The following is a 25,459-nucleotide window of genomic DNA, read 5'->3' as shown; positions in this document are numbered from 1 at the left end:
GATAGAATTTCTTATATAAAGGCTTCTAAAGCTCAATTTTCTGACCCTAGTTAAAAAACTGATAGTCGTATTAAATTATTATATCTTCTACTGCTATTTTTCTAACCTCGGTCAGAAAATTGATAGTCGTATTAAGTTATTATATAAAGGCTTCTAAAGCTTATTTTTCTGACCTCGGTTAGAAAATTAGTAGTAGTATCAAATTATTATACTTCTAAACCTACTATATACTAATACTACTACTATATATATATAATTAAATTACTTAAAAATATAAAGAAAAAATATATAAATAATATAGGTTACGAGGTTAAGGAATTCTACTTAGTTACTAAAAAGGCCTTAAGGCCCGTAGGCAGTACCTACCCGCCCGTCTATAGGCGATATCGCAGTCTAAATATTAATTTCTATACTAATAATATGATATTAAGAGTAGTTTTAAAATAAAAGGATAAAATAAAGACCTATCTATAGTATCTAATACTATAAAAAAAAAGGATTTATTATATTTTAGTATAATTTTTAATATATATAGAGCTTAGTTGAAACTAGAGAGTATAGTATATATATGAATATATATATCTCTACTAACTGACTATAATACTAAGTTAACAACTTCTTCTTAATCTCCTATACCTAATTTTATATATTTGAGCTTACTTTTGCTTAAATATAATATTTAAATATATAGCTGAGATATTTATCTTCTATTTTTAATAGTATACTATATAAAAAAGTTAGATTACTACAAACTTGAAGTGAGAATATTGATACACCTATAAAAAACAGTATTTTATCTGCTAAGTTAGCATTTTTATACAACCAAAATAGGAAATGCTTAGCAAAAATATGTATGCTATAGGACTATATAGGAGTCCTATCACTCCCATAGGACTCCTATAGGACCACTATGGTAATAGGACCAAAATTTTGGCTAGTCCCATAGGAGTGATAGGACCAGGATATGGGACCAAAATTTTTCTAGTCCCATAGGAGTTGGCAAGGTCTAGTACGGATATTGGTAGATCGAAGAATAACGGAAGATAAGCCGTAATCTAAACGACGAAAGCAAGATAGCGGTCTCGAAGACTTAACGATAAGAGAAATTACTATCGATCGATATTAGTACTATTGGAGGTATCGGTTTTAATAGACTCTACGAGAAAGGAAGGGTTAGCAGAGAAGTCGAAACCTTTACAACTTCGCTCTATAAGATTGACTATATTATCGATATAAAGAGCGTATAGACTCGGGACCCCGAAATTAATTAGATCTTAATAACTCTCCCGAAAGAATACTATAACCTAGTAGAAGTCTTTTCGAAGAAAAAATCCGATAAGTTACTACCCTATAGACCTAGTATAGATTATAATATTATTCTTAAGGTAGAAGCGTAACCCGGATATTATCCTCTCTATAAGCTGTTACTTAAAGAGTTGAAAGCAGCGAAGAAATATATCCTCGATAATCTTAAAAAAGGATTTATCGTTCTAAGTTCAGCTCTATATATATCCCCGATCTTAATAGTAAGAAAACCTAATAGGGGACTTCGATTCTATATTGATTTCCGAAGACTGAACGTAATTATAAAGAAAGACTATTACCCTCTACTACTAATCAATAAGGTACTATAACAAACGAGTAAGGCTAAGATCTATACGAAGCTTAATATCTAGTAAGGCTTCTACCGAATTCGTTTAATACTAGGGGCAGAGGACCTTATTATATTCCGTATAAGATATAGATCCTTTAAGTATAAAGTAATACTATTCGGATTAACGAACGGACCTGTAACCTTTTAAAGATTTATAAATAACGTTCTTCGAGAATACCTAGACGAATACGCGGTTACCTTTATAGATAATATCTTGATCTATAGTAAAAACGTTAAAGATTACTAGCGATAGGTTAGAGAGGTACTCTATCGTCTATAAAAAGTAGGGTTATAAGTTATATTATTAAAATCTAAATTCTCTATAAAGAGGACTAAGTTCCTCGGATTTATTATAAGTACTAATAGTATAGCCGTTAATCTAGAGAAGATTCGTATAGTCTAGTCGTAGATAGTACCGACTATAGTAAAAGGAGTATAGTTATTCCTAGGATTCTATAATTTCTACCGACAATTTATTTAAGGATATAGTATAATTTTAAAGTTATTATATCGGTTAATAAGATAAGACGTCCCGTTCGAGTAGTTAGAGAATTATAAGAAGGTATTCTAGACTCTAAAGAAGAAGCTAGTTAGTATACTAATCCTCCGGCACTATAATCTAGTTTAACGGACCCGGGTTGAGATAGATATATCCGACGGAGTTCTAGAAGTAATACTCTCTTAATACTATAAGAAGGAAGATTTTTAGTACCTAGTAGCGTTCTATTCGAAGACAATATAACCTATAGAATTGAACTACGAAGTACGCGATAAAGAGCTTCTCGCGATTGTTCGCGCTTTATAGGAATAGAGACCTAAACTCGAAGGTCTATTCTAGAAGGATCGTTTCGAGATTCTTACTAACTATTAGTCACTTAAGTACTTTATAATAACCCGACAAATAAACTAACGATAGACGAGATAGAATAAGTTCCTATCTTAGTTCCGTTTCGTAATTAAATACCGTCCCGGGAAGAAGAATATTATTACTAATATTTTATTACGAAAAGAGTCTCCTTATATAGATAACGGACGATAGTTTATAATACTTCCGAAAGACTGTCTTAAGGAAGGAGTTTACCTAATCTATTTAGCTCCTATTTACTCTAAAGAGGCAGAGATAGTAGGGATCGTTAAACGGATAAAGTAAGCTAATTGTTAGAGTTTAGAGTTAGACGAATTCCGTTAAAAAGTATAGGAAGGGGGTGGTTCTCGATAGATAATATAGGACGGATTACTCCTTTATAAAGGACGGCTCGAAGTACTAGACGACGGGGATCTCCGTACTCGACTGCTTAATAAGATATACCGGCAACCTTTAACGGCCTATCTAGGAATAGAAAAGATAAAGAAGCTAGTTTCGATAAGATATTACTAGTATAGATAGGTAACTAACGTAAAACGATATATTGACAACTGCCTGATCTATAAGCGTATAAAGGCCTAGAGAGATCGAGTACCTAGATTGTTACGACCTCTGCCGATTCCGGAGCGACCTTAGTAGTATCTCTCTATAGATTTCCATTCGTTCCCGAAGGACCGCTACGGGTACGACGTAGTTTTTATAGTCGTAGACCGTTTAAGCAAAAGACCGATATCGATCCCTTATTAAAAGGAAATAAAGGCTAAGTAGATAGCTCGTTTATTTATTAACTATATTATCCGAATCATAGGAATTCTAGAGACAATTGTCTCCGACCGTAGAGGTCAGTTTATCTCCGAATTCTAGACTGAATTCTATAGGATCCTTAGAATCAAGAGAAAACTGTTAATGGCTTACTACCCCTAGACGGATGGACAGAGTGAGATCGCAAATTAATATATAGACTTCGGCACAACCCACTCTAACCCGGACCCAACCCAACCCAACCCAACCCAAAATGGGTTTTAGGTCCATTGCTTCGACCCAACGATGGGTTTTGGGTTATAGCTCATAACCCAAAACCCATTGGGTAACCCATTGGGGCCCCAATATAGTGCAAACAAAACAAACCAAAAAATTATATGGTTGAAATTCAAAGATTTGAATATATATATATATCTAGCATAGTAACTCAATTTCAAAACAAAAACAAATTTATATAAAAAGCATTTTATACTATTAAAAAAGTATATTAAAAAATGCCAAGACTTGGATTTTATGAATTTTATGAATTTTTATGCAAAAATGGGTTCAAATGGGTTATTATTAGGTTATTGGGTTTAACCCATTGGGTTTTGGGTTGGGTTTTGGGTCGGACACTCCGACCCAAAATGGGTTCTGCCGAAGTCTATTAATATATAGTATAGAGATTACGACCGTATATCGAGTAGAACTAGGACAACTAGTCGGAGATCTTACCGATAGTTGATTTCGCTGCCTCGATCCTCCCTTAGGATACAATAAAGAAGTCACCTTTCTTTGTAGAAAGAGGATACGAACCTTCGATAACGTTCGACTGGAAAGATCAGGAGACGGTAACTCTAAACGAGTAAGATACGGTACAAATACTCTCCGAGTTATAGGACATCTAGACTCAGACAAAGGAGCAAATCGCGAAGTCGCAGTAATTGCAGATTCGTTAAGCGAATAAATATCGTCGAGAAGAGGATTTCGGAATTAGTGATTCGGTATTCGTTACAACTAAGGACTAGTTATAAGATCGATCTAGCAGGAAGCTTTCCTATCTAGCGAGTGGACTATATAAGATTATCGAGAAGGTAGGCAACTCCTACAAGATAGATCTTCCGGAAGCGATTCGAGTGTACCCTATCTTCTATCTAAGCAAGTTACGGAAGGTAGCGACGACAGAGCCTCTGGAGGGACAATATATAGATCCGTCTCCACTAATATAGGTCGGAGAGATAGACGAATAGGAAGTCGAAAAGATTCTAGACGTCAGATTGTACTATAGGAAGTTACAATACAGAGTACAATAGGTGGGACATAACCTCGATTTACAATAGTATCCTGCCGGCGACATGAAACATACACTAAGGAAAATACAGGAGTTCTATGCGCAGTACCCTGCAAAGCCCGGTCCCCCTATACGTTTATAGGAATGGCTTAATGCTGATGAAGAAGACCGAGTCCTCGAAGATCACGTTGATGACAACAAGCCAGTATTCAGGGACTGAATGCATTCTTAGTCGGGGGTTATGTGACGATTGAGACTGAACTGTACTATCCTTTCTGCCAGTACTGGCCGCCTGCGGGGGTTTCTGCCAGATGTCTCCGACTTGTAGATGTTTGCATGGTTTGTATGAGGAGACAGGACTAGGACCCACAAAGGTCCTGCCAGGCAGGTTTCCTTTCTTCTTCTTTCCTTTTACTCCCTGTACTTAATATTCTCGTTGAAATGCACTCTTTTGTTTAAGAACTGGCTGGTAACAGTTACTACCTCGTTTGAACCAATCAGTAATACTGAGGAAGATATAGTTTAGACTGCGACATCGCCCGTCCATGGGCACCTAGAAGGTGCCCATCGCCCGTCCACGGTGGGCCTTGGGCTATTTGGATTTTCGAGTGCCCGTCCATAACGCCCAAGGCCCACGGGCATGCCCACCATTATATAAAGTTGTCTTAAATATATATAAAAATTAGATATATAGTAAATTATAGTATATATATTTATATATATCTTATTAAAAATCCGGAATTATGATTGTAAATATATAAAAAATATAAATTTAGTTGAAATATTTTGAAATCTGTCAATTAAAATCACGTGTTGCGCTAATTTTGCTTACTAAAAAGGCCCACGGGCGCCCACGGTGTCCATGGACAATGGGCCCTAAGGGTAGGGCCCGTCCATGGGCGTATTGATAGTGCCCATCGCCCGCTTACATAAGGCCCGTGGGCACTGCCCACCCGCCCGTCCATGGGCGATGTCGCAGTCTAATATAGTTAAAGGAAGTCAGTCACTACCTACTTTACTACCATTACCCAATATTGTACTTAGGAGGAGACAAAGAAGTGGCTCACTAAGCGAAGGCGATAAGATACAATCTAGTACCGAGGATAGTATAGATAAAGAGGGCGAAATTCCTCTCCCTCGATCGTCTAGAAGAGTTCGGAAGGTTTTAAAAAGGCTCAATGAATATATAGTAGTCTAGTAGATAGGAACTAGGTTCAAGAATATAACATAAGTTTTTATAATAATATATCACCAAAAATTAATGTTAAAGAACTTCGGACATGTAATCAGGATACTTAAAAATATAGGGCAAATCTACATAAATTATATATGTCACGAGATTTGCCTGTTTGTCTCGTTTGACGACCCTCAGGGTCGGAAGGTTGGACCCTCGAACCGCCCCAGTGGCGGGGCGGTTCGAGGGTCGTGAGGGTCACCCGCGGGTCACTGCCAGGTCTACTAAAGCTTATTTTTCTTACCTCGGTTAGAAAATTAGTAGTAGTATTAAATTATTATACTTCTAAACCTACTATATACTAATACTACTACTATATATATATAATTAAATTACTTAAAAATATAAAGAAAAAATAGATATATAATATAGGTTATAAGATTAAGGAATTCTACTTAGTTACTAAAAAGGCCTTAAGGCCTATAGGTAGTATCTACCCGCCTATCTATAGGCGATATCGTAGTCTAGATATTAATTTCTATACTAATAATATAATATTAAGAGTAGTTTTAAAATAAAAGGATAAAATAAAGACCTATGGTATCTAATACTAGACTGCGACATCGCCCATGGACGGGCGGGTGGGCAGTGCCCACGGGCCTTATGTAAGCGGGCGATGGGCACTATCAATACGCCCATGGACGGGCCCTACCCTTAGGGCCCATTGTCCATGGACACCGTGGGCGCCCGTGGGCCTTTTTAGTAAGCAAAATTAGCGCAACACGTGATTTTAATTGACAGATTTCAAAATATTTCAACTAAATTTATATTTTTTATATATTTACAATCATAATTCCGGATTTTTAATAAGATATATATAAATATATATACTATAATTTACTATATATCTAATTTTTATATATATTTAAGACAACTTTATATAATGGTGGGCATCGTGGGCATGCCCGCCGTGGGCATGCCCGTGGGCCTTGGGCGTTATGGACGGGCACTCGAAAATCCAAATAGCCCAAGGCCCACCGTGGACGGGCGATGGGCACCTCCTAGGTGCCCATGGACGGGCGATGTCGCAGTCTATCTAATACTATAAAAAAAAAAAGGATTTATTATATTTTAGTATAATTTTTAATATATATAGAGCTTAGTTAAAACTAGAGAGTATAGTATATATATAAATATATATATCTCTACTAACTAACTATAATACTAAGTTAACAACTTCTTCTTAATCTCCTATACCTAATTTTATATATTTGAGCTTACTTTTACTTGAATATAATATTTAAATATATAGCTGAGATATTTATCTTCTATTTTTAATAGTATACTATATAAAAAAGTTAGATTGCTATAAACTTGAAGTGAGAATGTTGATATACCTATAAAAAACAGTATTTTATCTGCTGAGTTAGCATTTTTGTGCAACTAAAATAGGAAATACTTAGCAAAAATATGTATGCTATGGGACCATATAGGAGTCCCATCACTCCCATGGGAGTGATGGGACCAGGATATGGGACCAAAATTTTTCTAGTCCCATGGGAGTTGGCAAGGTCTATGCTGGACCATCCACCGCTTTCCCCTCTTTCTCCACAAGCCCGATGCATGATCGAGGAGGTTGCTGGAATAGCATCCCCGTCCAACTTGCCCCCTCTCTGAAGAAGGGCTCATCATCCTGAGGATGACTCTGAGGTATCTCTACCTCTACTTCCATGGGCGGTGGTCCCCACTCCTGTGCCCGCCTTCCGCAAAACCATGGCCATATACAGTCTTTTATTAATGGGTTGCGAATCCCCTATACCCTTGCGGCAGAGTGTATCGAACAGGCTTCAAAAACAGGGCGGCTTGCAGGTCGGACGAGTATTTGATTAGACCGTGCCATCTCCGGCAGACCCTTTGCGCCGACGTGAGTAATGTACGCATGTCGGTTTTGAGCAGGATCATCTCGAGGATCTCGGTTATAAGAAAAATCCTGTGTGGATTTAGAGACTCCATCTTTCAAAAACAAGGTGAAAGGTGTGTTATAGTAAGAAGATGGTTCTTCAAGAAAATATTGGCCATACGTTAGTAGAGTACTCAACTTAGGTACAGTTTCGGGCAAGCTCTTCCAAAGTTGCCCTAACTGGCTTAGTCGAGCGGGTGGGGCTTACCTTTCCAAGGTTCTGTACAACGGAACGACCCAATCATTTCATTCCAAGCCTAGCTATATGTAGGCAAGGGCGTTCCTGACAAATTTCCAACGTTCCTTTACGACTGTTATTGTCCAGCCCTTAGCCATATATAACCCTACGGCTAGGCTTTATACTAGGGCTTAGTATTATACGGTCTACTCCGGGGGACTACCTAGAGGCGAGGTTTATACTATCGCGGGAGGCTCTTCTCCTTAGGATTAGGTGGAATTGAATTGATGAGTTTACTGATAGAAAAGAAAGACTGGTAATGGGTTGACGATAACTTAAGAACTACAATTACACCGCTGGGGATTGTCCCCCCAGCCAGCGGAGGCGGTCTTCCACGCCCGCTCTCCTTCCCTCCGGCAGAAAACATAATACCGTCCGTCCTGTATCCGTTAATTGATCATCCCGAGAATTGATCCCTCAGAGATACCCCTGAAGACTTGCCGTCACCCCCGACGACAATTGGCGGAACCCTTCATCTCCCCCTTGGCGTTGACGATAACTCCTGCGCTATCCTCAAGGTACAGGAAGATACCGTCAGGGCGGCGCCCGGCTTGCTCGGGCAGACAACGACAGCGAGCACAACCTTCTGCGGAGCTCGGCTTTTCCTTCTTGACGGTGGCCATGACCATGTCTCCGATCACCAGCAACGGGGAGATGGTTTAGGCGGGCTCTGTCCATTTTATGCATTTCCTTCATCAGAATCGGTCTCACTATCGAGACCTATGTAGTCCTTCGCTTCTGGGCGACCAGCGATCTGTAAATTGAGGGCACGTTGTTGAAAGTCGTTGTAGGCGCGGGAGCCATTTTGTATGTATTCCAGGTGCATAACCAGGTGACGCGTAGACATCTCAGCCGTCATAGAGAGAGCCTCTTCCTGTTTCTGTTCGTCAGACGTGGGTACGGTCCGGGCGACCCCGAAACCCTCCAGCGTTTCCTCTCGTCGCAGGACCTCTGCTTCCAGGGCTTGTCTCTCTGTAGGCTCAAATCGATAGGAGGCCGCTCCTGTAGCTAGATGGAAACGATAATACAAATCATAATAATCTAGCCTCATGGCGCGTCTCTTCGCATGTTTGGATTCTTGTTCGGGCGACCTCGTTAGCAAACGTGAACGCTTAACAGCCTTGGGTAACTTCCTCGGGGAAGCCGACGCGGTCTCACGAGCGGAGTCTGGATGCGGGTAGAGTCGTTCCTCGAAGTCAGCTGGTCGATGAGGCTTATTGACGTCTGAGGAACTCGGGTCGTCGCTAGATGGCATAGGTGTAACATGATCCCTCTCGGAGCGCTTACGGGCCGGCGTCCGGAAATCTCTGTTCTTCTCTGCGATCCCTGCAGTGGGATTCCCTCCATCCACGCTGGATTTCTTGCCCATGTCGACCTCCCTCGGTGGGATATTCACCCCCCTTGATTTCGTAGGCGGCTCCTTGGGATCGGGCGCTGAAGGAACCAATGATCCCTTGGGGGTGTGAGCTTCCTTGGACGCAGCGACAAGTTCGTTGGCCCCCGCGGCTGGCTCAAAGACAGACGCCGCGGGATCCGAAGTTTTCGTAGAGATGTCGGTCACCTTGGATACGACCCCTGGTCCCCGGGATGCGGTATCCGGTCCTCGCGACTTGGTACCAGACCCTATCGGCTTCGTGCTTGGCTCCTTTAGCACAGTCGGAACCGAGACCTTCTCGGGCCTATCAGATTTCTTGGATTCAGCGTCGGGTCGAGCCGGGGGCTTCTTGGGATCGCCGGATCCCTTAGGTGAGGCATCGGACTCGGTTTCCTTCGCTACCGGCTTCTTGGGAGCAGGTGCGACTGGGGCTACAGATTTCTTAGAGGTGTCAGGTTTCGTAAGCGCAGTACCTGACCCTTCCGACCCCGCCGACGCTGGTGGATTAGACGATTTTATCCGTTTTCTCAAGCCCGAGGGTTGCGTCCGGTCGTCGTCCCCCTCGCCTCCCCGTATCTTTCTCGGGCGATCTGCAGATCCTCTCTGCGAGGTGGATGATTCATGCTCTTCCTGGCGCTGTTCCTCTCGTCGTTTCTCTATTTCTTTTCGGAAATCAGCTGCGGTGCGCTTCACGGCCTCTCGGAACGGATCCTCCACACGTTTCCTCGTGATGCCTAGGTCTTTCTTCAGCTGGTCCATGGCCTCCTGGTCGGCTAGATCCTTGTCCGATCTCTCCCAGTGTGATCCCTCCGGCGGAGCTGTTCGTTTGTCCCAGCTCGGAGCTAGCCAGTAGCTCAGTGTCGTCGGATGCACGCTAGGGTCCTGGCTTGTCTCCTGTTGGTACTCCCTGCGCTCTAGCATTTCAGCCCTGCGTCGTTCGTCGCGGATCTGGATGGACTTTTCCTCTTCCGGGGTACGGGGCCAGCAGACCTGGTCCTCCGCAACTGAGCTATGTATCACTTCGTTACCACCAAGCCGCCCCTTCTTTTTGTACGTGAACTCCCTTAGCTTTTGGAAGACAATGGCCTCGTAATCGTCGAAGCCCGCTGGACGACGGCTAGGGACCTTAGTCCCTGTCTCCGGGATTGCGAGTGGAACCGATGTCTCCTCGTGATCCGTCGGAAATCGGCCGAATATCGATGCCCCCCACTAGCTCTAGACGCATCGGGGGCGTCTTCATATCGCTGAGAGACTCGCTCACGAGACGATCCAGAGCTATTAAGGCTTCTCCTAGTAGATGTCGGTGAAGAGCACGAGCCCTCCGTGTCGAGAAGAGAGTGTTACTATGCTCCGCCAGGATTTGATCTCGTACGGTGACCATAACATCGATATGTCTGGAGAAGTTCCAGAAAAGTTCCTGGAGCGCATGCTCATCCACCTTCTCCTCGAGGACACTGTAATGATGGTATGGTGTAGACTGGGCGCTATTTATTGCGCTGTTCATGCGTTGGACCACCCTCGCGCGCTTTTCCCATGGATCGACACTCCTTCCGAAGTCTCGATCGCGGAAGAGAGGGATAGGATAATCGTTAGAGATCAGCCGCTTCTTTCGTCTCTCTCGTTCTACGACTCGGTAGTCGTCTAGGAGGCTGCTCTGGAGAGTAGGGAGGTTCATCGCGACTCCCATATTCCACCGTTCACGCATCCAGGCGTAGAGATAGGACGATTGGGCTTTATCCTTCAGGCTTTGCAATACCGTATGTTCCCTAAAAAAGCTGACCAAGGCCGCGGAGCAATTCTGAGCTTTAACTCGCTTTGGGATCGACCGCGGCAGCTCCCCATAAATATTGACCATTCCTACGTTCCATCTCGCGACCACTCCGACTGTAAAGTTCGGAAAAACCACTCGGTAGTACATTCTCGGCCCGGACGTGGGGCTCCCGCGACGGAGGATTGATAGGGGTGAACGGGGGCGTCATCACGATGATCCGATCGTGCTCTGGCGGATTTGAAAGAGAAGGTGGAATCAGAAGGTAAGGGATGGGATATAGTGGGGGTGGATGAGAAGAGTGGGAGCTGGTGGAGAGAGGGAAGAAGAAATAGAGAGAGGAAGAGAGAAAGGAAGCAAGAAGGGAAAGAGGGGAGTAAGAGGGGAGAGTAAGAGGGGAGGGAGGGTCTCCTCGATATTCTCTCTTCAGGCAGTCGCAACGACAATAAAACAAAATAATACAATTCGTCATGGATATATTTCAAACAAAACATCGTCCCATGATTCGGAACACGTCCAGCAACAACAATTCTCAACGACATTCGAATCCTCCGATGATTCCGACCGCCCTCGTATTAATAACTCTCGCGGCGACACTCCGCGGGTCCCTCGTTCTGACTCTCCAGGTCCTCGATCCCCCCGGGGGCCGGATCCTTGGCCTACCTGTACTGTTGACGGGACCCATCGCTATCAACAGACCCGATTCCCTGCATCGCTGAGATGCCTATGGAGCCCAGCAGAGATCGACCGACCGCTGCCCTAGGAGCAGAGCCATCGATATCGCCGACCGATCCACTTCGTACGGTGGCATGGGAGCCGTCCATGGGATCACGCTGTCATTAAAATGGAATTCTTCATTCTCGCGACGGTAGTATAGACGCATACTTGCTCGTTTTGGATCCGTACAATCGAGTCACCATGGGCCGAAACCCGGCCTGGGTTGATCTTCACAATCTTCCTGGGCCCAAACCACTTCGGGGCTAGTTTATCTTTGTTACCTTTCTCTCTCAGATCCCGGACGAGCACTAAGTAAGTGAGTCCCCTCTTGGAAAGCTTCGCGCCGAGAATTCGACTTCAGGCGTTCTTTCTCCTCCGCCAAGGCATTAGTCAAAGCGATTGCCTCCATGTCTTCCTGCCTGCGCTGTCATACTGTGGCTCCATCCTCGTGATCCTGGGGACTGGACCTTCCTCCCGGAGACGATACCGCTCTAGACAGTTTGCCCTCAATTTTGTCCAGTCTCCCAGAGCCTCACTACTCAGACGGTTGTGCCAGGTGTCGGCACGTTCTACCACATTTTGTCTGAAGAGAAGTCGACAGTCGCGGTCCTTCTTGTTTTAGGGAACTTTCTCGTCCGATTGGTGGGCTTCTCCCTCCCTTGGACTCAGCTGTTCCTAGTTCGGAAGGCTCGTCCCCGATGACTGCCCCTCGCAGCTCTTGCCTAGCGGAGGCAAAATGGGCAGTGTCTGCTAGAATGGCACCAGCGGCCAGCTACCATAGGTCGTCACTATCAAAAGGCTTCGAAAGTCCTTCCTGTAGATCTCCGGGGGACTACCTAAAGGCGAGGTTTATGCTATCGTGGGAGGCTCTTCTCCTTAGGATTAGGTGGAATTGATGAGTTTCCTGGTAGAAAAGAAAGACTGGCAATGGGTTGACGATAATTTAAGAACTACAATTATGTCGCTAGGGATTGTCCCCACTAGCCGGCGGAGGCGGTCTCTCTCCTACGCGCCCTTCCTCCGGCAGAAAACATAATAACTACCCTGTCCTTTAACTACCCCGTCCGTTATCCGTTAATTGATCCTCCCGAGAATTGATCCCTAGGTCCTTTGTCCCACTTGTAGATCTTCAATGGAAAATTCATGGCCTTGACAGGGGGAAATTCGGAGATTCCCGAGATCTTACTCTTGTATTCATGATGAATAAGAACTTGATTAATGGTAGAGGCTAATCCAACCTAGAAAAATGGAGATATGACCTGTGAATAGCTTCGAAAATACAATTGAATTAATTATAGTATGGTGGAAATCTGTGCGATATCAATTGTGGGGCAAGCATAAGATCTTGGCTAAGCATTTTGGGGTAGCCTACTCCGTATACCATCTCAAATTCGGACTAAAGTTGCTTCCCCTTCGCTCAGCAAATCATAACCCGTACACACATCCACCCCCGGTGGTCGCTTACAGGTAGCTGGTAACTAGTACCTACTTATATTTATATATTCTTTATATCCCCTCCATTGTTTAAAAGGTATGTAGTCGATACCCGATTTTATGCCTAGACTTTCGGATCTTCAGGTCATAAGCTTCATTCCCCCCCGGGGAAAACTCCGGGGTTTTTTTTGGTTCATGTTTATGTGGGATGGAAGTGGAGCATGTGAAATTAATTAAATGCGATGTAACCCCCAAGAGGGATCTTGGCAACATGATAATGATGTGAATATATTTGTATAAAATATATGTATATATACCTAGGTATGCCATTATCTTAGGTAAAAGAGGCTGAGAAACAGATCGAGATCCCACCCAGAGCTATGGACATATGGACCATGACACAAGCCCAAACTCCAAGAAATCTCCAAGGGAGAACTCCCCGAAACAAGGAATATAGAACCACCAGCCCTGTACATAATAGGAACGCGATGAAACAGCTCGTCCCCATTTCCCGACTTCGAATGTTGTTGGATGTGATCCTTTCCGACGGGGCTGAGCACCTTCCATAAGAAACAGTACGACACGACGACGTGTGATGGGCCGAGACGCTAAGTTTGGATAATAACACCTTTGCGGCCGATCGCTTCTTCAATATGGAATCCAAAGACGAGTCGGTAGAGGTCACGGAGCCAGGAGTATTGGCCGCTTTGCAGCATTGCCTGGCATGCATGCGCGACATCAATGGCACTCACCCGGGCTTGCAGACCAACGCTTCTGAACGTCGGGTCAAACGCCACAACCTTTCTATAATTCTTCAATAAGGACGTCTGCCACATGGCGGAGCCAAATGCATCCGACGGAAGTGATTTCACAAAAGACGAGAGATTCTGCTTCCCACCCCGTTGATAACCACTCATGATAGCGGCTTTAGTGATCAGGATCTTTAGTCGCGTGAGGTTCGGATCTTCCGAGATAGTGGTCACTGTGTTGGCCGAGGATGCCGTGTGACTAGATGACCTAGACTGCTCCGAAATGCTGGATGCATTGGATGACCACTTGGTATGAGGGTTACTATGCCCGTTCCCATAACCCAGTACAAGTATATTCGGAATCGGAGCGTCGTCAGGTGAGGCCGTTGCAGTGTCCTCGAATATGGTGGTTGGAGTCTCGGGGTTGCCGAGTTGGCTCATTGGGTCGCCGAAATCTAGCTCCGATTGTTGCGACGTTTGATGAAATACCTGCGAGAACGTGGTTTGGCTCGGACGAGGTGTTCCCCGATCCGAGTTGCGCAAATTATGGAGGGTCCAGCCCTCACGGAAAAGATCGCAAAGCTCCCAGCAGGCTTGAACCGCAGACCCCAACAACTCCTCATCCAGTGGCTTCTCTTCCCTCTTGCTTTGGCGAATGCTGAACAACATCTCGGCTAATGTCCAACATGCACTCAGCAGAGAGTCTGTCTCCGTGATGCGGGTGCGCTGCTTCATGAGACGGTGGCACAAGGTAATATAGAAATCCAAGGTTCTTTCGCGAAAGGCATCGGGAAGATTCCGATCGTGAGTGTTGTACAGATGGTTATTCAGCTCAAAACTCACTCGTAAAACCGAGTCAGATAGGTCAGTATCACGAATACGGGCTTCGAATAGCGCCTGGCAGAAATCCCGACAGAGATCAAGAGTCGGATGGATTTGCGATGCGTAGTCGTCATCGCGTGTGTCATAAAGTTTCTGGCATAGTCTCCAACATGACCGCCATGCATCCTCTTGCATATCATCACTGTGGGATTTGAGGAGACGTTCTCGATGAATATAACTAAGATTGGCCAGCGTATTGCATAGTGTCCAGCATTCGTCGAGAGCAGCTCTTAGGGCATTGATTTCAGCCTCTTTGCTGGTTAGTCCTGGATCAAAATTAGTGTCATTTGCTACAGCTCAAATGTATCTGCGTTCATGTTATACCTTCAGGGATATCTTTGGAAAAGGGTCAGCAAGGGCTATCATGGATCGACACATGACTTAAAAATAAATTGGCTATATTACCTTGTAAGCTACTCGAACGAGTGCGTCTCTCAAACTCTTCAAACTCATATCTTGTTTGTGCGCGTGGTGTCGCTCGTTCGGTACAATCGTTGTCGAGACTGAGGGATGTTGTCAACGGAGGTGGCGATATCGGACTATTGCCGAACTGCATGCATAATTCTCATTAGATATATAACCCGGCGAGGGGCTATCATGAAAATACTTTTCTCGGCCTTGGAGGTATATTTATTATGTCAGTTTGCTCATCTGAACCGACTGATGGCGACTGTGACTCCGCTGTGTCCTTGAAAGTAGGCTGCATTGGCGCCTAGGTAGATTCACCATTAGCCAACGCGACAGTAATCCTCGTGGGACTCATACAAAATCACCAAATCCTGGCGGAGCATGTATCACCGACTGTGGTTCATCGTCGTCCGATCTGCTGTTTCCCACATGATTTGGGTATTCGGTTTGAATCTATAGTGTGAGCCCGACTGAGATTCCTAGCCCACAATTTGTACATACTGTAAGCTCTGGCTGAGGAGGAGGAACCCCAGATCCACGTACAGGATCAGGAGAGCTTTCATTTCCCTTTGAATCATCGCAATCATCGCAATCGTCGCAGTCCTCTTCATTGGCCGAGGCCCCCGATAAGCTGTTTATCGGCTCAGAAGCGGAGAAGCGGGAACTCTCATTCCCATCGAGGATCCCATCGAGAGACCTATTTTTATCCATCAGCGATGTCCTTGAAGAAACTAGTAACTGTCTTACATTGATCCCGGGCGTGGAGAATAGTAGGCCGGACTTGAAGAGTTGACGTGGTATGGTAGGACAGATAGCGGTGACCTGACGGCCATGGCCGAGTGTATAGGGTATCAGAAAACAAAGCTCAAGTTAAAGTGGAATAAATTAAAAAAGAGGATGGGAGAGGGGGGGAGCAACACTTGAGGGAGAGCTGAGCCCGGTCCCTTATCGCTTACCTAGCGCATACTACACGTGATGTCTATTCCTTCAATACATCTTCATACTTTGGATGGTTAGGATGAGGGGGGTGGTTATATAACTTATATTAGATATGGCGTTGAGTAGGAGTTCCTCAATTGACATTGACAATGTCCTAATCTGTAAATTGAGGGTCAATTGCAGGAAGAACCTTGAAAAGGCCTTCAGAAAAAAAAGTGTACTGTGAAGCAATTCCATGTATAGTTATTCCGTTCTAGTAATCCATCTTCGATCTCTGATTGGTTGGAATTGAAGGAAGCGCTTTTGTCCTGAATGCGGGATAGTCTGATGCAGCTCCCCTCGATCTAAGTGGCTGATGGAGTTCGAGATGCATGTTCATCACGGCGCCTATTCGACCCCTCGGGAATTTGCGAATTTACGAATTGTATTTCTTCTTGGGTTGCATAGCTTTGGGCTTTGCGAATCTCAAGATCAAACCGGTCATTGCCAATTGTCATGTAGGAACATGACAATGCCTATAAGGTCTGAGTATGTTATGTCAGAGAATCAATTCACTCTGTAATTCTGACAAATATACTTCCAACCAACAGAGGGCTATTATGCACGAAACTAGTCACAGCTCAAGGGTGGACGAAGAGATACAAATAACCAAGCAGAGTGGCGTTTGGGGAACAACAGGGTAGGGTTGAGCTACAAATGGTGTTTTCCCAAGGTTGGGCTAGACTGCAAGCTGCTGAGCTGTAAAATTCATTGAAGATGATGATAACCAAAACGCAAATACCTCCCTTGACGCCATATGTGTAGAGTGCAACGCCCTAAATGCAAATACCGGAAACACCTCTTGAGGAACTTCCTCCCATCTCTGGTGGAGCCTGGGCCACCCGTCGCATCTCAAACCACTTCACTGCCCCCAGAGAAATCCAAACCCGGCATTTGAATGTGGAGATCAGCCAAAAAACCAATGACCACCTCATTAGGCTTAAGATGGTGGTGTTTCTTTTTTTTTTCTCGCAAACTTCGATATGTTCCCCATGTCTTCTGGCTCACAGAAGGTAAAAAGTTGGCCTAGCATGACCGGACAGTAGGGGAGAAGAGGGTATTTGTGTGATGTTTTGACCGAAAAGCCTCGGCTTGAGTCGATGGACAGGTTGACTGGCGTAAGGAATCGTTTGGCTTATACTTGAGCCTTGGAGCGATCTTTCTCGGCAGAATTGTAACTGTCCAGAATGAGCAACAATCACCGAAATCCTCAAATGACAAGAGACGTACCGGAGAAGTTTCTCGATCAGATCAACGTGGGTCATGATCATTCGCCGGCAGCAGTACCGCCTGCAGCCAAGTTGGTCCATAGCGTCGCTGTAAAAAAATGTTTGTTAACCAGGCATAGATGCCATAGACTGGAGGCTGCCATACCCATCTGGAACCCCGTCGTCCAAAAGCTGCAGGTAACGCTCCCAAAGGTCACCGACAACCTAGAATCGGGAGTTTAGTAAAGGATCATATCATGACGAGCTCAAAAGTAGCTGATTACCTTGCCACAGGAGAAACAACGGACGGGGATAATCATTTCGGCGATTCAACTTGGGATATGATTCGGAGAATGAGAAATCGAACAAGCAAGGATTGGAGATGAATGATGTCGCTTTGAGCCAGACTTTTTTTCCCGCGAAGATCGAAAGGTCGATCTAACCCAATCAGGAGAACTGCGATTTTCTGCCAAAGATCCCCGCCTTCTTTTTCCCTTGGGAAAAAAAAAGTAGACGGATCTGCCATGAATATCCCCAGACTGAAGTCTTTACAACTGTCACTCAATTAGCAAGAATTATGATTGTCTGAGTCGCATCAACTTACATTTGAAGGGTTTTCTTTTCTTTTGGTCTTTTTCTCGATCTTGCTTCACCCGCAAAAATGGTGGCCAATCAGTCAGCACGACAGCAAAAACGATCCCGGCTTAGCGATGCGGCCTCTGAGAAGCCTGCCAGGTCAAATGAAGAGCGATCCAAAAGGCGTAGAGTCTCCGGAGCCAACGAAAACCAAAGCCTGCAGACAGTTGAGCCAACCGACGCTGTGAACGAGGGTTCCAGTGGCGATGTCCAGACACAAGATGTTGAGACAAAGCAAAAAAGCCCCGCGCCATGGTCTTTCTCACGCCCTGTTGGCGGCCGTTACAACAATTTAGATCCAATCCTGACCGAAGATGAAGCGTGAGGACTCTTTTCTGTCGACAGAGAGTGAGACGCATTCTAACCTTTTTTTCTATTATAGATATCTCCTGGTGGGACTCGACACAGCCGTTCAAGTATTCGCAACCTCAACCTCTCGCCTGTCACGTACATTGCAAATGGAAGCTGGCCAACAGATCATTGGGTTCAGCATCTGCCCCGAGGACCAGGAAAGTCTCTATATCTTCACGTCTTCGGGCTCTATCAGCAAATGGAATTGGAGTTCCGGGAAGCGCATCGCCCGCTGGGAGACCACTTGTACCACCGTCTCAATGAGCCTAGCCTCGGTGGGAAAAGAAGGAAGCACGGCTCCTATTTCATTCTCTATCATCTCGCAAAAGGATGGAAAAAGGCAAATTTCAATCAACACACTGGGGGACAAGAAGATCCAAGGTACCACTGCCCTCGAGACCAGCCAGAAGATCAATAGTATCAAGGTCACCCATGACGGCCGAGTGATCATCGCTAGTGATGGTAAACATCTCTTTATGGGTACTACAACCAGCGCAGAGCTTGAAAACCTTGAGACTGTCCAGTACACCTGGCGCGAGGCGACTCTGCCTGTCAATGCTACTTGCTTTGACATCCAGATCCAAGGCTCGGAATCCATCGATCTGGTAGTGGGAGAGAGTTGCGGTTCTATCTTGATTTACCAAAATGTTTTGAATACGCTCTTCGGCAAGGATTTCAGTGATAAGAGGTCTTCGCCTAGGAAGTTACATTGGCACCGCGGCTCTGTGAACACTGTGCGTTGGTCTAAAGACGGTATGTCTACTTGTATACATGTGTTTTTGAGAGAGGTGTTGCTCACATTAATCAGGAAACTACATTATCTCGGGTGGTCAGGAGTCGGTCATGGTTCTCTGGCAATTGGACACTGGCCGGAAGCAATTCCTTCCTCATCTTTCTTCCCCTATTTGCAACATCGTCGTCTCCACCAGTGGCAGCTCATACGTGGTTAAATTGGCCGACAACTCAGTTATGATCTTGTCAACAAGAGAATTGCAACCTCTCACCACCATCACAGGATTGCAGCTGTGCCCAGACATGTCAGGCTCTGTGGAATCCTCAAAGGGATCTGTTGTGGCGAAATTGCACCCGCAGCAACCAGAGCGATTGATTGTGGCCGTTCCTGCTTCCCACCAGCTTACTCAAAACCAGCATGGGTCCCAGCCTGCAAATGCGGCTGTGCTTCAGACATATGATATCCGTGCCAACTCCAATATCTCCCGCCAAGCCCTTGCGCGAACCAATGCGACCACTTTGAGCGTCAGCCCTGAAGGGTCTCAAATTGTCGCACCCGATGTTAAGCACTTGGATATAGTGCACGATGCGAAGTGGATGGCTACGGTTGATACCTGGGCCCCTCATCCCCAGGATGTGGAAGCCCTAGATCGCTCTTCTAATGCTAAATCCACCGCCGCCCTCCGCCCGGAGGTCTTTTTGAAGTTCTGGAAGTGGGACGCTTCCTCTGATACATGGGAACTGGTCACACGTGTTGACGGTCCTCATTTCTCCAAAAACCACCACTCAGCTGTACTTGGTCTCGTGTCTCGGCCTGGTGCCCACGAGTTTGCAACCCTAGGTGCCGACTCTGTCCTCCGCTTCTGGTGTCCAACTGCGAAATACCGAAGCGGGCTAAAGGCTAAAGATCAACCAGAACAACTTTTGAACACATGGAAGTGTCGTGGTACCGTTGACCTGGAGGGATGTCTCAATTCAACCGAAGATTCTTCTCTGGATGCGGCTTGCATGAGTTTCTCCGAGGATGGTTCAGTCCTGGCCGTCTGCCTGCCGTCGACATCGGCTGCAAATGATGGTCTCGTTCTCCTGATTGATGCACGAAACTGCTCTGTGCACTACCGACGCACCAGTGTTTTCCTTGGAAACCCCTGCTCAACGAGTTTCCTGGGAAGCCATTTGATCGTTGCTTCTACTCACTCAGTGGCTGTCTGGGATACGGTCGACGATGTCGTCAAGACTATTCAGTCGTCGGAGTCTGTGGATTCGCCTGCCGGAAACTCACAGCTCATTGCCGTGAATGCGAGAACGAAGTCACTGGCAATCGTTACGAGTTCGTCACACAAGAAACGACGCAAGGTTCGATTCCAAATCAAGATCTACGACGTCCCATCCTTCGAAGTGGTCTTCCAGGAAACCCTGCAGACCTCCCCGGTTGCACTGCTCTCAGATGCTTATTCCGGTGATTACATCGTCGTTGATTCCGCGGCAACTGTGCAGCGACTTGGATGTCTGGATAAGGCTTCCCAGAAGAGCCAGAACAACCAGTCTCGTGATGTGTCCGGCCAAATCGACAATGGATTGGCAACTCTCTTCAACCGGGGACCGGAGAGGCTTCTTGCTCAATCTGACGAGGTGGAAGACTTTTCTGCCCAAACCAAGGGACTGGCTAGTGTATTTGGTGAGACTCCCTCGTTCTCCTTGCCCGCTATTGGAGTCCTTTTCAGGAACGTGGTCCAAACACTCGGCGCCAACTAAGCTGATTGTTTTGGTCCACGGCGGTTTCTTTTTCGGTGCACGGGTGTAGCGGTTGACAGGGGTTTTCTGTTTTTGAACATTGGAATTGTGAACAGCGAACAATGTAGTATATGTATATGGTTCACCTTAGGTAGCCCCCAAAACTTCATGATTTATCTTTTACTACACAAGCCCTGGTGGTGCTGACCATCCCGTAATGCACACTTGTGTCTAGAGAACCAGAGATTGATGTATTCCTAACCATCCAAGGAAGAAAGAACCTCTTATTTATCTTATTCCTTGCGGTAAACTTCCATTTGTTATCCTAAAATGGGGGTAATAACACTGTTTAGCTAAACCGAATCTACGCCTTGCCACCAGGGCTGACGGTTTTCAGATCTGTCCCAAGGTAAAATCAAGCAACGCCTTCCTGTCGTGGACATGGGTCAAGTACGCATCCAATTCGTGATCATCGTCGATTGAGAATGGAATCTCATTCCCTTCCTCATCCCTGTCAATGCCCTCGATTCGGGTGATGATTGAATAGGGATACCTGGCACCGATCAATTGCCGGAGCTCTTCCACTGTTCGAGTGGCTAGCTTTTCGAGCCAGGGTTTTTGGGTTGTTTCTTGCGACTGGTCCTTCGAACCAACCTGGAACCAGACGGGGGTATGTAGTAGTGCAGAGCTTAGCATAGGATCCACATACTCAAAGCCATTGCCTGCGTCGTGGTGTGGATTGGTCGTGAAGGATGGGTCGTTCGCAGCCTGGAGTAGTGAGGGGTCAATTTGCATATCGCCAATCTCAGTAGCCGTAATGGGTGCACTGGCCAGCGCCTGAGAGGCTAAAGTACTAATCCCATTGCTGATCTCGTTTCCTAGCATGCTGCTCATAGATGAGGTTGTTGGAGTTGGGTTTCGAGATTCGGTACGTGCCGAGGATCTCTTACGTGCCGGATCTCGCTTTGTCTGGTCGTCTCGAAGTCTCTTCATTACATCACGACAGAGTACTTCCAGGGCCTTTAGTCTGTTGCCGTGATCTGGGTCGGCTGGCCCAGGTGCGAGGATTTGCTGAAGCAGCTCTGAATTCGCAATCCATTGCTCTTTCAGCTCTCTCCAGTGTTCATCGCCGGCTTCTAACTTGCTTGTGAAATGATCCACCTTCAAGGTGTCATAGAACGCATTTCGGATCTGTCGACTTTCTTCCGGGTTGATCCCCAGGGCGTTCTTCGCCTCTGCGATTGTCATGCGTCTTTCCAGAGTCCGCATTCGTTTGGTGACATCGGTGCACACAACATCGAGGGCAAGGGCCTTTGCATCGCGCTGAGTAGGATCTGTATTAAACACCTGTTGGAGGTGTGGGGATTCTTGGATCAATTTGTCTTTCGCAGCTTGCCATCTCTCAGGACCAGCTGCGGTTTTCTTGATGAAGCCTGCTTCTTCGCAGATTCGCTGGAAATGGTCTCTAGTCTGGCGGTACATAGTGTTGTCTAGGCTGAGATACTGCTTGCTCTCATCGATAGTTGTCTCCGACGGAAAGCGTGGAGGCCCGGGAGGGTCAGCCGGCAGCCCGGCCCATCCTCGAGTTCGACGACGACGTTTTCGCGAAGCCCAACGTTCTGCACTTTCGGTCTTTAGGCGGTCCAATCGCTCTTGGCGTTTTGCGATGACCTCTGGGGAAAGAGCGGGGGACGCGGTGGCTGGACGTTCAGCATCTGGTTGTGTAGGAAGAGGATGCGGATCATCGAGTGCGCTTTCGACCTTGTAGACCTCCTGTTGCAGGGCAAGCAGGCCCTCATCCTCCGGCGGGACAGCTTGTTCCTCGACATTTGACTGTGACTTCATTCCGTTGGGGACTCGCAGCAGCCAGCGATTCTTTGCACGCACTCGCATTAATTCCCTCTCTTTAATCTCGAAGCCTTCATCGTTCAATATACGAAGCATATCCCGCTGGCTTGTGTTTCGTTCCCAAAGCTGTTTGACTCGGGCGACGAGCTCGATATTCTTGTGCGCTGGATTCTGTTTTGACGGAAAGCCCCATCGTTTGAATTGAGTTTGAAAGGCACGTTTGCTAGAGAAGAAGCGAAAATCAATTGGTGTTCAACGGATAAAAGCAAAGATATATACACTTACCTTGGCGCAAACTGACAGGCAGTTCGCATGTAGTCCATGATCTCCTCCAACGCCTTTTTTTCCTGAATGTACATCTGGAAGCAGATTTCCCGCTTGCCAGACCAATCGTACACCATGATGAAGGAGACGCTCCCCTCCGTGGAGGCGCGTCTGTTGGAAGAAATAGATAGAGCTGGAAGATGTGGAGCTTATCAGGCGGTTGTTGTCGCTGCTGTGCGCCGTAGTCTTTGGGGGAATTTGGGGAAGACGCGGACAGCGCAGCTTGAGCACGTGACCATATATACCCCTTGACAGCATTTACAACATTAGACGTTTACATTTACAAAGAACGATTGTATAATGGTATGAATTTCATTTCATAATTTGGTCTGGTACCTTTGGGGAATCATATCCCACATTTCTCGTTTCCCATGCATAAAAAAATGCCCTCGGAGATGCTATGTCCTTTATCCCTAGGACACTCGACCTGCGATTGCCTAGAGATGGCAAACGCATGCGTTGCAAAGACAGCAATCCAGACGCCGTGTATCCTGCTCATATCGAGCCATATCCCCATAAAGGTGCAAAGGAAAAAAAAAAAAAACTCCTAGATCAAACACCAGGGGAACAAACAAATCGCTCGCTCATTGGAAGTATGAACTTGGAACAAAAAGAAAAGGGGGCTAAACAAAGGAAAAAAAAAACATAAGAAAAAAATTCGAAAGATATTAGAATCAATGAAGTTTCTTGATCTTTCGTCGCAGTTTGAACACTCGAGTTCGAAGCCAGGTCATAAAGAGAACCCATGTGCTCTTGGATTGGGATTTCCATGAGGCGGAAGGCTCCTCGCTCCCATGCACGATGGATCTTTGGGGCTTCTCGGAGATCTCCTCTCTAGACTGCACAGGAGACTCAAGATCTTCCGACATGTGTCGTTTCAAGCGACGTCGGGAGCCCCTCTCTTCGGCTTTGATTTGTTGTTTTTCGAGCCGACGGTTTTTAGCGGCCTCTTTTTCCTCAAATGCCTGACGGGCAGCCTGGACTGTGGCTGCACGGGAAATAGGATCGGTGCTAGTTCGAGTTCGGGATCGGAAAACGAAGTCGAGAGACGTTCTAGACATCGGAGATGCAGCACCATCAGTCTCCCGCGAATACCCAAAGGAAGGTCGGCTGGTCACATTGGTTTGTGAAATACCGGGGAGACGGGTGAAAGAATCATCTTGGATCTGCAATGACAGCCGGGGTAGGGCCAAGCCTGAAGAAGTACGGTTTTCTTGGATAGAAGAAGGTTCCGACTCGGGGCTTTCATCCAATTCTTCGCTATCATGGCTCAACTCCTCGTAGGACTGGCCCAATGGTGGAGTGTACGCTCGAGGCGTCTGCCGCATGGGATGCACATACTGTGATCCGGGCTTGCTCGCAGTTGAACCCGAGCCATTTGAGAACTGAGATGTTCCACTGGTAGATCGATTGTGGAGACCAGAAGGTGTCCTCTTGTAAGTCACACCTGCGAGGGTCTCGCTACGTTGCTCCCGCTCGAAGTTCATGTAAATTCCCAACCCCTCTTGGTCAGTGGAGGATCGGGACAAATCGATTGAGGTCGACGGCGCATCGTCCCGGGAGAGTTTCCGTAGAATGGGCTTGATATGGACCTTGGGTTTCATAGATTTGCTTTTGTGGGAGCGAGAGTCAAGCGCTTCGGAGGATATATTGCGTGTAGAAGCATTCATCAACTGGTGTTCCGAGTTCCACGGTTCTTCGCCGGGTGTGGTATTATGCGTGGCCATGCTTGAAGCCATGGAGCTGCGCGCTTTCAGGTTGACAGGGGAATGCGAGTTGTCGGCCACATTGGAAAAGGAGAATTGATCTTGGGAGTTGTTGGGATCTCGAGACGGAAAGATATGATAAGATGCAGCCCGTCCAGTTTCAATGCCTGGTCTCGCCTTTATAGGACGTTGGAGCGATCCAGACTCCCCCACTAGTCGGTTTTTCATAACGGGAAAGACCGACTCACGGGAGTACGAATCGTCGACGCGCGCCATAGTCGGAACCTCTTCAAGTCACGGCTTTTTAGTAACGGACTGTGTGATGCATGATTGTCAACACCAGCCGAATGAGAACCAAAGTATGGAGAGTTCAGAATTCAAGACCGAGGATGGGTGGGGAAGATTGTGAAAAGAGGAGATCGTAAGAGATCCCAAGTAATAGTAATCAAGAGGGGGCGCGCATCAGCGCATCAGCACATCAGCGGGGAAACGGAAGACTAAGATAAGCGCTTATGGCGGGAGAGATAAAGGATCTGACATTTGTGGTCAGGGTAGAACCTTGAAAGAGTAGAAGAGAGAGAGAAGACAGATAGAAAGGAGGTAAGCAAGTAATTTTGAAGAGGGGAATAGCAATAGATATAATTCAAGAAGAAAAAGGGGACGGCGGTGAAGCCGGAGACAGACGG

General features: G+C 46.1%; 7 protein-coding genes across 7 annotated transcripts; 1 reads left to right on the top strand and 6 right to left on the bottom strand.

Annotated features, from left to right (window-relative positions):
• Positions 1 to 8,366: 8,366 nt before the first annotated feature.
• Positions 8,367 to 8,552, bottom strand: N7487_007332 (60S ribosomal protein L23; the record flags this gene model as incomplete). Its single annotated transcript, XM_056875062.1, has 1 exon — positions 8,367 to 8,552. The coding sequence occupies one exon, from the start codon at positions 8,550 to 8,552 to the stop codon at positions 8,367 to 8,369; it is 186 nt and encodes a 61-aa protein (XP_056727250.1).
• Positions 8,553 to 8,602: 50 nt separating this feature from the next.
• N7487_007331 (uncharacterized protein) lies at positions 8,603 to 10,973 on the bottom strand (the record flags this gene model as incomplete). Its single annotated transcript, XM_056875061.1, has 2 exons — positions 8,603 to 10,507; positions 10,560 to 10,973. The coding sequence occupies 2 exons, from the start codon at positions 10,971 to 10,973 to the stop codon at positions 8,603 to 8,605; spliced, it is 2,319 nt and encodes a 772-aa protein (XP_056727249.1).
• A 2,852-nt stretch (positions 10,974 to 13,825) lies between these two features.
• On the bottom strand, positions 13,826 to 16,089 carry N7487_007330 (uncharacterized protein; the record flags this gene model as incomplete). The annotated part of the gene is made up of 7 exons (XM_056875060.1): positions 13,826 to 15,114; positions 15,173 to 15,184; positions 15,254 to 15,398; positions 15,456 to 15,560; positions 15,614 to 15,709; positions 15,758 to 15,953; positions 16,004 to 16,089. 7 exons carry the CDS (start codon positions 16,087 to 16,089, stop codon positions 13,826 to 13,828), a joined length of 1,929 nt encoding a protein of 642 aa, XP_056727248.1.
• Positions 16,090 to 17,369: 1,280 nt separating this feature from the next.
• Positions 17,370 to 17,762, bottom strand: N7487_007329 (DNA-directed RNA polymerase core subunit RPB10; the record flags this gene model as incomplete). Its single annotated transcript, XM_056875059.1, has 4 exons — positions 17,370 to 17,412; positions 17,465 to 17,551; positions 17,609 to 17,667; positions 17,727 to 17,762. The coding sequence occupies 4 exons, from the start codon at positions 17,760 to 17,762 to the stop codon at positions 17,370 to 17,372; spliced, it is 225 nt and encodes a 74-aa protein (XP_056727247.1).
• Positions 17,763 to 18,103: 341 nt separating this feature from the next.
• N7487_007328 (WD repeat protein) lies at positions 18,104 to 20,916 on the top strand (the record flags this gene model as incomplete). Its single annotated transcript, XM_056875058.1, has 3 exons — positions 18,104 to 18,399; positions 18,461 to 19,182; positions 19,238 to 20,916. The coding sequence occupies 3 exons, from the start codon at positions 18,104 to 18,106 to the stop codon at positions 20,914 to 20,916; spliced, it is 2,697 nt and encodes an 898-aa protein (XP_056727246.1).
• Positions 20,917 to 21,288: 372 nt separating this feature from the next.
• N7487_007327 (Clr5 domain-containing protein) lies at positions 21,289 to 23,144 on the bottom strand (the record flags this gene model as incomplete). Its single annotated transcript, XM_056875057.1, has 2 exons — positions 21,289 to 22,966; positions 23,029 to 23,144. The coding sequence occupies 2 exons, from the start codon at positions 23,142 to 23,144 to the stop codon at positions 21,289 to 21,291; spliced, it is 1,794 nt and encodes a 597-aa protein (XP_056727245.1).
• A 597-nt stretch (positions 23,145 to 23,741) lies between these two features.
• Positions 23,742 to 25,049, bottom strand: N7487_007326 (uncharacterized protein; the record flags this gene model as incomplete). Its single annotated transcript, XM_056875056.1, has 1 exon — positions 23,742 to 25,049. One exon carries the CDS (start codon positions 25,047 to 25,049, stop codon positions 23,742 to 23,744), a length of 1,308 nt encoding a protein of 435 aa, XP_056727244.1.
• Between the last annotated feature and the right edge of the window lie 410 nt (positions 25,050 to 25,459).

The sequence above is a fragment of the Penicillium crustosum genome (assembly GCF_028827405.1).
Source record: "Penicillium crustosum strain IBT 35664 chromosome Unknown utg000003l_segment0_segment0, whole genome shotgun sequence".
NCBI lineage: Eukaryota > Fungi > Ascomycota > Eurotiomycetes > Eurotiales > Aspergillaceae > Penicillium > Penicillium crustosum.
Note: the sequence above shows the minus strand (reverse complement) of the source record. Positions and strands in the feature narration are given on the sequence as shown.